We start from the raw sequence: 10,477 nt of genomic DNA, 5'->3' as shown, positions 1-10,477 counted from the left end.
AGTATCTACTAGTACCACACTGAAAAATAGCATCGTTGATTTTTCTGATGATAAACATACTTACATCCTCAATATTTTTAAATAAGGCAAGATAAAAAGTATTAAAGTAATTACTCAAAAAATCTCACTGCTCATATGGTCCTTTCAAGTAACTTTCCATTACTCCAAATATTTCTCTATAATTTTAGTAAACATCTTATTTATGTATAGCATTCCATTCATACCAAAACCATGTACATCCGCAGTGTGAAAAGATTCATCAAACAATACAAAGGGGACACATGCATGTAGCCAGCAGCCAGAGAAGAAAAGATATTACCAGGACTCCAGAAGCCCCCATTTTTGCATCGTCCCCAAGGATAACTACTGTTGTGACTTAACTATAAATGGACTCAATCTAAGATTTGTCCATGTTGCCAGCAGGTGTCGTTCCATTGTATGAATAAACCTTAATTTAGTTTTCCATCCTGTTGATGTGCATTTTGGTTGTTTCCTATTTGGACTTATAATGAATAGGGGTACTATGAAAATTGTTGTACATGACTTGGTGCATGCATGTGTGCATTTCTCTTGAGTATATGTCTGGGATTGGAATTGCTGGATTATAGGACGTGCATAAGTTCAGGTTGCTAAGGTGATTGAACCAGTTGACTTTCAGCAGTGTATGGGACGTCGAGTTGCTCTACATCTGTCAACAGTCGATTTTTATTTTGGAGAATTTAAGTATTAGTGCTATTGCACTGCAGTTTTAAAAAATCTAATCACTTAATTGGTTCCATAATATAAAATTGTGAGTGTACAGTTCGCTTTCTTTTTTAGTAAACTTACGAGTTGTGCCACCATCAGCAGAGACCAGTTTGGGAACATTTCCATCACTTCACAAAGTTCCCTTATGCCTGTTTGCAGACAGTCTGCTGGCTGTCTCCACAAAGTTGCCTTTTCTGAACATTTGAGATAGGTAGAATAATATTCAATGTAGTCTTCTACCTCTGACTTCTCTATCTAGTTGGACTGTCTCTGCTTTTTGATTGGGGGATTTAATGCATTCTAATTTAATGTAATCATCAGTATGATTGGATTTCTGTCTGCCATTTTGCTTTGTTTCCCATCATGTCTTTTTTTTTCCTCCATTTTATGTTAGATAAATTTTTATACACTTTTTTTTTAAGATTTAATGTTATTTGTTTTTGACTGCATTGGGTCTTTGTTGCTGCGCATGGGCTTTCTCTAGTTATGGCGAGCGGGGGCTACTCTTAGTTGCAGAGCGTGGGCTTCTCATTGCGGGGGCTTCTCTTGTGGAGCATGGGCTGTAGAGCACAGGCTTAATAGTTGTGGCACAGGGGCTTAGTTGCTCCGTGGCATGTGGGATCTTCCCGGACCAGGGCTCGAGCCCATGTCCCCTGTGTTGGTGGGCAGATTCTTATCCACTGCGTCACCAGGGAAGTCCCTGTGTACACTTTTAAAGTGATTTTTTTTCCGCCTTTGTTTTGCCTTAGGGATTAATAAAAAACTCATTACATTCTGCTTCAGATTAGTGAAAAGGAGGGAAGGAGGAAGGAAAAACAGTTGAATAAGTGGAGACACTATGTTCTTAGATAGCAAAGTCAAGTGTTGCATGTTTGTGGTCTGTTCTTCCCAGAACTCAGTGCAATTCCAATTATAGTCACAACCAGTTTTTAGGGGCTGAGGCTGTAGGATGAGAGTCCTTAAAGTCTGATTTTACATGTGATTCAGAGGGACCCAAAAAGGCTATAATAAGGGTTTTTTGGGGTTTTTTTAAAAATAAATTTATTTATTTTTGGCTGCGTTGGGTCTTTGTTGCTGTGTGCGGGCTTTCTCCAGTTGCAGCAAGCAGGGTCTACTGTTTATTGCGGTGCACGGGCTTCTCATTTCAGTGACTTCTCTTGTTGTGGAGCACAGGCTCTAGGCACGCGGGCTCAGTAGTTGTGGCTCGTGGGCTCTAGGAGCGCAAGCTCCAGTAGTTGTGGAGCATGGGCTTCGTTGCTCGGTGGCATGTGGGATCTTCCTGGACAGGGCTCGAGCCCGTGTCCCCAGCATTGGCAGGCGGATTCTAAACCACTGCGCCACCAGGGAAGTTCTATAATAAGGTTTTAACTAGGGTCTAGTAAAATATTCTGATTAGGTAAATAGGGCAGATGTGTATTAACTAAACCGAAGTACGCAGGTGGACATAACAGAAATAGCCTGTCACTTATGCTCCACAGCTATGTTCCCAAGATTTCCAGAGAACCCATAAACAGCTGAAATTGTATTCTTTGATACCTTTAGTGAGCACACTCAAAGACACTGTCCACACTAAATTATTTGCTACCAACCAGTTTACCCTGCCCCCAAAACGTGTAGACAGGATTCACTCTTCTCAAACTGCCTGCGGACTTCTTTCTTGCTTACAAATCCTGCTCTTATTTTTTGATGTTTCCTCATGGTTAGATCTAGGTTATATATTTTTGGCAAAAATACTGGGTAAATCATATTGTGTCTTTCTCAGAGCATCACATCAGGAGGCACATGGTTTGTTTTGTTTTTTCCCCACTCTTAGTGATATTTTAAAAGGCCATGTTTTGGTTAGAAGTGTGGAGTTGAGAAATTCTGATGAGGGAAATAGTGCCAACCTGGTGTAACTACAGTGGAGTGGCAGGAGGACCTGGGGCAGACTGTCAGCGTGTGCTCCACAGCTGAGCCCAGACGTTTTCCACACAGTCTGTCAACAGTGAACCTTTTTCTTTGGTGCCTCTAGTCAGCCTATTCAAAAACTGTTCAGACTGGGGCTTCCCTGGTGGCGCAGTAGTTAAGAATCCGCCTGCCAATGCAGGGGACACGGGTTCGAGCCCTGGTCCGGGAAGATCCCACATGCCGCAGAGCAACTAAGTGCGTGCGCGGCAACTACTGAGCCTGCACTCTAGAGCCCGTGAGACACAACTACTGAAGCCCACATGCCGCGAGTACCGAAGCCTGTGCACCTAGAGCCCGTGCTCCTCAACAAGAGAAGCCACCGCAATGAGAAGCCCGCACACCGCAACGAAGAGTAGCCCCTGCTCGCACAACTAGAGAAAGCCCTTGCGCAGCAACAAAGACCCAACACAGCCAAAAATAAATAAATTAATTAAAAAAAAAAAACTGTTCAGACTGACCTCTTTACTAGCCCTCATACATTTTACCTGCAAAAATGTACAAATAAGAGTCACTGTTTCCAGAATTCTTTAGTTTTTTTAACTTTAAATAATTGAAGTATAGTTATTTATAATATTATTATTAGTTTCAGGTGTACAACATAGTGATTCAATATTTTTATAGCTTATACTCCATTTAAAGTTATTACAAAATAATGGCTATATTTCTCTGTGCTGCACAAGAGATCCTTATTGCTTATCAATTTTTTAAAAATATATTTATTTATTTTTGGCTGTGTTGGGTTTTTGTTGCTGTGCGTGGGCTTTCTCTAGTTGTGGTGAGTGGGGGCTACTCTTCATTGCAGTGCCCGGGTTTCTCATTGTCGTGGCTTCTCTTGTTGTGGAGCACGGGCTCTAGGCGCACGGGCTTCAGTAGCTGTGGCACGTGGGCTCAGTAGTTGTGGCTCACAGGCTCTAGAGCTCAGGCTCAGTAGTTGTGGAGCATGAGCTTAGTTGCTCCACATCAGGTGGGATCTTCCCGGACCAGGGCTCAAACCTGTGTTCCCTGCATTGGCAGGTGGGTTCTTAACCACTGCGCCTCCAGGGAAGCCCAGGAAGCTCGCTTACCAGTTTTATACATAGTAGTTTGTATCCCTTAATCCCATCCCCCATCTTGCCCCTCCCACTGCCTTGTCCCAACTGGTAACCACTAGTTTGTTCTCTGTATCTGTGAGTCTGTTTCTGTTTTGTTACATACATTCGTTTGTTTTATCTTTTAGATTCTACATATAAGTGATAACAGTATTTGTTTTTCTCTGACCTATTTCACTAAGCGTAATACTCTCTAGGTCCATCCACATTGTTGCAAATGGCAGAATTTCATTCTTATGGCCAAGTAATATATCATTGTGTGTGTATACATATATATATATACACACATATATATACATATATATATATATATATATATATACACACCACATCTTCTTTATCCATTTTTCTGTTGATGGACACTTAAGGTTGCTTCCATATCTTGGCTATTGTAAATAATGCTGGTATGAGAATTGGGATGCATGTATCTTTTCCATAGGAGACTTCTGTAGTTTCTGCCTTCGTTCCTTGACAACTTCCATGAACGGCCTTGGGCCTCAGTTCCCAAACAGAATCTTCCTATCTAATCTCCATCTTCTTTTAATGGGTAAAATACATTCTTTTGTGTATATAGTATCCATGTCGTTTAAGGAATAAAATGAGCACTACAGCATACCTTAATAGAATAAGATCAATATTTTGGGAAGCCATCTGTATACACCTTTTCCCTCAACTAATTTTGTATGCATTTTAATAAATTGCAAGACTGCCAGTTGAACAGTGAGTAGGTTAGCCCTCTCAGATATTAAAACACTGTATAAAGATACATAGTTAAAACAGTGGGGTAGATAGAAAAAATGACACACATGGATGTAAAATAGACTGGTAATCTTGAGTTTGGGTGAGTAAAGCCAAAGTAGCTTTTGTACCATGTAGTATGAAGATAATCGGCATGGCTATTTTGTAGGGCAGTTTGGCAATATAAAATCTGAAAGGGGCTTATTCTTTAACCAGCAGTTCCACTTCTAGGAAGTTCTCTTAGGGAAATATTCCAACGTGGACTCAAGGATGCATGTAGAAATTCAAGACAGCAGTTTGTAATTGAGTAATTGGAGAAACAAACTAATCAACCACTAAGGGAAGGGCTAAATCAAACGGTACCCATCCTGAGAAAAATCAAGCTGCTAGAAGAAGGGGAAAAAAGGTGTGTACAATTACGTAAAAGTGCAAGTTAAACTGTTACTTCCGTAAGACAGTAAGCTTGAAACGGCAGATAGGAAGGTCTGGGGACTTTGATCTGGGTGAAAACTTGGATGTCACTGGTCCATGCCCTGCTTGGAGAGGAAACCAGTAAGGTTTTTTTGTTTTGTTTTGTTTTTTAAATCAACACTTTATAGGCATAAGGAATTTTACCTAAGTGTCATCACATCTAAATGCTTTTATTTAAAGTTCAGTCTCCTTTTCTTGGCTCATCTCCAACCAAGGATGTTTACTGTATCTTACCATTTTCTTTCATAAAATCATCTCAGACATGTCTATGTGTGTATATATAGGGTATATTAAACCTAGTTTCGGGATAGTCACAGACTCCTAAATGTTCCATTGGTTTGCTACCTGCTGTTCAGTAATCTTTCTTGTAAAGGACAGAATTTGATGCTCTGGTCATGTGGGTACTACCCAGAGGGGGGAAAAAATCAAGATTGAGTCTTAATTCTACTCTGATGTAGCCTCAGTTGAAACTTTGAGTCTGCATTGATTTTGAGTCTAAATGTTTAAGGTTCACTCAGCCTTGCCTCTTCTGAAAATAGTTAATAGCCTATTTGTAAATTCAGCTTTGCATCTTTATTTCCCTTGTTATAAACTAAAGGCTTATTCAAAATTGGAGTCGTCATTACTGGTGACCAAAGGGTCTACAATAGACATACCACTCCCTGCTCTTTAAAATTAGGTTTCCTTGGATTTTTAAAATGAAAATTTTCATAGCACTAAATTGACTTGTGCTATTTAAAAAAAAAATCCTAACACCCAGCTGTCAACAGTTTACTTCTAGCCAGGGCACCAGCATCCCAGCCAGCAGCCAGGAACAGGAAGCCAAACTGATAGAGATGCTACTTCTCTCTGCGGTGGTACTCATAGTACAACATGTGAGTGTATAAAGTTAACATGTTGTACATCTTAATTTACACTGTATTATATGTCAAATATATTTCAATTTTAAAAAGTGACAAGGAGGGCTCCCCACTGCTGCGGTTACTAGTTAGCAGGGAAGAGTCACCAGCACTGCTTGTGTCTCGCTGGCTCCAAACATCACTGGAGGTCGAGTGACCCGGGCAGGACTTGGAGATGACAGCTGCGCTGTCCTGGCCATTTCAGTTTTCCCCTAGTCGCCAGCAGTTGCCCGAGCTGGGAAGTCTCTGCTTGCAGCGCTATGATGTGCCCACCCGTGAGGCCCGTTGAAACCAAGTTTTCGCATCCCTTGTCTCTGAGTAGAAATATCTCAGGCTTGGAAAGGTTTCCCATGAGGACAGACTCCACGGCCGGAGAGGTCCCTCACCTTGCAAAGCCAGATGCGCGTGGTGAAGGAGCACAGGGGAAGCACCTGCCCGAGGCGCGAGAGACTGCGGCCCCGGGCGGCTAGAAAGCTCTCACCTGCCTCTGGGTAGAAAGCCACCTGGAGCAGATAGTGGTTGCTGGAGCGACGTGCCTGTCTCTCCCCTTCCCCCTGCCAATTAACAGACGTTAGGGAAATTTGATGCTTTATTAGAACTCTTTAGATTCGTGTTTGCAAACATTTAACAGGGAGTGGCGGGGAGCGGGGAGGCCAAGAACAACCCACACCATTCTCTTCTCAGCTTCTGCAGCAGGATAGGGTTCCAGGAGGGGCTTCCACTTTGACCTTGCCTGGCTCTCTTGCTCCTGGGCCCGAAACGCGTTCAGAACCTGGTAACCGGACCCTGGATAGCTTCGGGGAAGCTCTGGGTGGCCGCCTCCCGGGCTGCGCCGGGGGACCGCTGGGTGGCCGCCTCCCGGGCAGCGCCGGGGGACCGCTGGGTGGCCGCCTCCCGGGCCGCGCCGGGGGACCGCTGGGTGGCCGCCTCCCGGGCCGCGCCGGGGGACCGCTGGGTGGCCGCCTCCCGGGCAGCGCCGGGGGACCGCTGGGTGGCCGCCTCCCGGGCAGCGCCGGGGGACCGCTGGGTGGCCGCCTCCCGGGCAGCGCCGGGGGACCGCTGGGTGGCCGCCTCCCGGGCAGCGCCGGGGGACCGCTGGGTGGCCGCCTCCCGGGCAGCGCCGGGGGACCGCTGGGTGGCCGCCTCCCGGGCCGCGCCGGGGGACCGCTGGGTGGCCGCCTCCCGGGCAGCGCCGGGGGACCGCTGGGTGGCCGCCTCCCGGGCCGCGCCGGGGGACCGCTGGGTGGCCGCCTCCCGGGCCGCGCCGGGGGACCGCTGGGTGGCCGCCTCCCGGGCCGCGCCGGGGGACCGCTGGGTGGCCGCCTCCCGGGCCGCGCCGGGGGACCGCTGGGTGGCCGCCTGCCGGACCGCGCCGGGGGACCGCTGGGTGGCCGCCTGCCGGACCGCGCCGGGGGACCGCTGAGTCCCGCCCTCCCGGGCTTCGCCGGGGCACAGATGGGTCGCCGCCTGTCGGACTGCACTGGGGGACCGCTGGGTGGCCGCCTCCCGGGCAGGAGGCTTCTCAGAGCCTGGAAGAAGAGCAAAGAGAGGAGGTCGCACCTGTGTCCCACATACTCTCCACATAAGGAGTTACCCCTTCGGGCTGCAGGGCTGGGAGCCCGGAATCTGAGAGAACGAGGTCAATTTGCTCCTCTGGATCCCTTGCAAAGAGGAAACCTTCTTCCAGTCGAATTAAGAGGATGAGACCGCTGCCCCGGCACAGCCAGGACGCACCAGAATCCCTCCCAAGGAACCCGGGGCCTGCCTAGGGTACCTATCATTGTTCCCGGCCCCGTACTTTGCGCCCGGAGTTGGCGGTGATAGTCAGCCAAGTTCATGATCATCGTGTATACATCCTTCTGGTAATAAGGCCGTCCAAATATCAAGATCTCAGCCTCGCCGTCCGGGTCCCACTGATTAACGTGAAGCAGGGTCTGCGACACACACTCGACATGCGGGATGTGCTCTCCGCCCAGGCCTGCGCAGGAAGCAACGAGGTGCTGAGCAGTGGGGCCTGGGAGGGGAGGCAGCGGGGGCCCGGATGCGAGCCAGAGCCGCGAAGAGGCTGCCTGGGCGCGGCCAGCCTGCGGTGAGGGGCGGCCTAGGCCTCACCGCTCGGGCCCGCTCACCGAAGATTGCTTCCACCAGCCAGGCCTCCAGGTGAATTGCCCTCGGACTCTTCAGGTACTCGGAGTGAAACCAGTAGGGCCGCTTGGTGAGGTTACCGAGCACCTCGAAGAGCGTCCCTTCTCGCTGTTCCAGCTGAACGAGCGTCGGAAACCTCTTGGGGGCGGCCATGCCACGGCGAGCCTCGCAGGGGGCTGTGGGTCCGCTGCCAATCGCCGGCCGCGCGTGAGACACGGCGCCGCAAGGGCCCACCGGCCTTATATCCAGGGCTTTCGGCAAGCCCCTCCCCCACCCGCGCCCTCCTCATTGGACTCCAGGCCTCGCCTCCGAAGCCCGCAGCCGGGGCTTCTTCCCTGGAAGGCGCAGCTGCGCTGGGGCGCGCGCCCGGGGCGCTCTCGCTGGGCGGTAGCATCTGGATCCTGCCGCTTCCCCGAGCGCCAGGCTGGAGGCCACAACCGGGAAGCTGCGGAAGCCTTAACGGTGGACGCTGGGCGGCCAGGACAGCCGCGGAGACGTACGGAAGATCCAACGTCGGGCCGACAGCTTTCAGAGGAGCGAATCGGTATTTGCAGATAGCCGGGTGCCTTTCAGACAGTTCTAATGGGACCAGTTTAGCGTTCCCGAGGCGTTGGAATAAATTTTAATGGAAAACCTAATTAAGTACGTCGGAAAAACAAACGCTCAAGGAGCAGAAAAAGGTATTCGGAGGCCAAAGTAAGCCCCTCCCCACTTCCTCCTGAACCCTGACCACTGAGCACCCTCCCCAGATGCCACTGCATTTCACGCTTCGGCCTTAACCTGTTAAGAGACGGCTGCGCACACCCAACAGCGCCTGGTCCGTGTGGTTTGCACCCCAGAGGGAAATCCCTTGAAAGTAACACGATTATAGCTCCATTTCTTGATTTTTCTGTCCAGCTGAAAGCATTGCCTATTAACTGCTGCCCAGGAAGATGAAGGTACATAGCTCTCCCACCAGTGGTTGGCGTATCATGCCCAGATCCAGCGTCCAGAGAGACTCGGAATTCAGTCAGGCTCCTTGTTTGCTCTGTGGCCAAAGAAGTGCATGAGAAATTTGCAGGCGTCTGACAGGGTTAAAAGTCTTCAGACCTAAGCAGAATATGAATTAGGAGCCAAAGAAGGGCTCCATTCAAAGGATCCATTCAAAGCCTCACGGATGGGATAGACTTATAAACGTCCGTGGGTAGACAGAACCATTAGGAGAGTGTATAACTGAAACCCAAGGATCTGGGCTCCGTCACCACCTCCCCTGTAGGTTCTGGGGGCCACTAACATAGCAACTAGAAATTGACATGTGAGGCCCCATCAGTGTCACCAACGAGAATCCAATTCAGGAAGCATCCCCATGAAAATCTCTAGTCTGAAATCTGTTTCTTATATCAAAATGATATAGGATGATTTTTTTTTTCCTTTGGCCACACAGCATGCTGGATCTTAGTTCCCCCACCAGGGATCAACCCCTGCCCCCTGCAATGGAAGCACAGAGTCCTAACCACTGGACCCAGGGAATTCCCTAGACGATGATATTTTTGTTCCTTGGTTGGCCTAAGAGGATACTGGCAGTTCTATGCATGTTAATGTCGTGTGTGTGTGTGTGTGTGTGTGTGTGTAGAGATCCTTTACTTCAGTGAAGTTTCAGAATTGGGTAAAGAAATGCTTAAGAGAATTAAAACCATAGTATTAGTAATTATGTTAAAAAGGAATCTGTCATTTATGTAAAATCCTAGAATATGCAAACTAATCTGTAGTGACAGAAATCAGGGAGTGATAGTCTGGAGATGGGGTGGAGAGAGGAAGGGAGTGGAAAAAGGCACTAGGATACTCTCGGGGGATGATGGGAATGTGCATTATCTTGATTACAGTGGTGGTTTCACTGGATGTGTCTATATGTCAAAACTGGTCAAATTGTACACATTTTAGTATAAGCAATTTATTGTACTTTAGATATTCTCCAAAGTGGTTTAAAAAAAGAAAGAAATCCATATACATGGTGTTTTAGGTTCCTGTAATATTTTAGATAATTTAGCATATTAGAGAGACAGTTTTGCAACTCCAATTTAAAATACATAATTAAGTAATGATTTAGATGTGTGACTTTAAGATGAAATCCTAGTTTATATTCAATATTGGATCACTGAAGAGAACTTCAGGTTCAACGTATTAATGTTTCATTTATTTGGTTTGAAGGTATTAGTAATTGGGAAGTTCTTATTTGTTATTTGATTAAAGTACTTTGCAATCCTTTTGCCATGTATGAGGATGTTTAGTTAATTAAATATGTCAGTGGGACCTTGTGCCATTCAGAGGCCATTAAACATAATTGTTAAAACTTTCTAGGCTTATGAATAGCATAGTAAGGTTTGAAAGTAAAACTTGAAAGCTTAAGGGAGGACTGGTGGTTTGGTTTTTATAATTTGAGAAAATAAAATATTAATTTTCAAA

At 47.3% G+C, this 10,477-nt stretch overlaps 1 protein-coding gene across 1 annotated transcript; it reads right to left on the bottom strand.

Annotated features, from left to right (window-relative positions):
* Nucleotides 1-6,655: 6,655 nt before the first annotated feature.
* On the bottom strand, nucleotides 6,656-8,229 carry KHDC3L (KH domain containing 3 like, subcortical maternal complex member). Its single transcript, XM_060283965.1, has 3 exons — nucleotides 8,020-8,229; nucleotides 7,689-7,868; nucleotides 6,656-7,419 (listed from the first exon to the last, which is right to left on the bottom strand). Exons 1-3 carry the CDS (start codon nucleotides 8,186-8,188, stop codon nucleotides 6,656-6,658), a joined length of 1,113 nt encoding a protein of 370 aa, XP_060139948.1. The 5' UTR covers nucleotides 8,189-8,229.
* Nucleotides 8,230-10,477: the final 2,248 nt, after the last annotated feature.

This window comes from Globicephala melas, chromosome 14, assembly GCF_963455315.2.
Source record: "Globicephala melas chromosome 14, mGloMel1.2, whole genome shotgun sequence".
NCBI classification, from domain to species: Eukaryota; Metazoa; Chordata; class Mammalia; order Artiodactyla; family Delphinidae; genus Globicephala; species Globicephala melas.
This window is presented reverse-complemented; position numbering and strand designations above follow the sequence as displayed.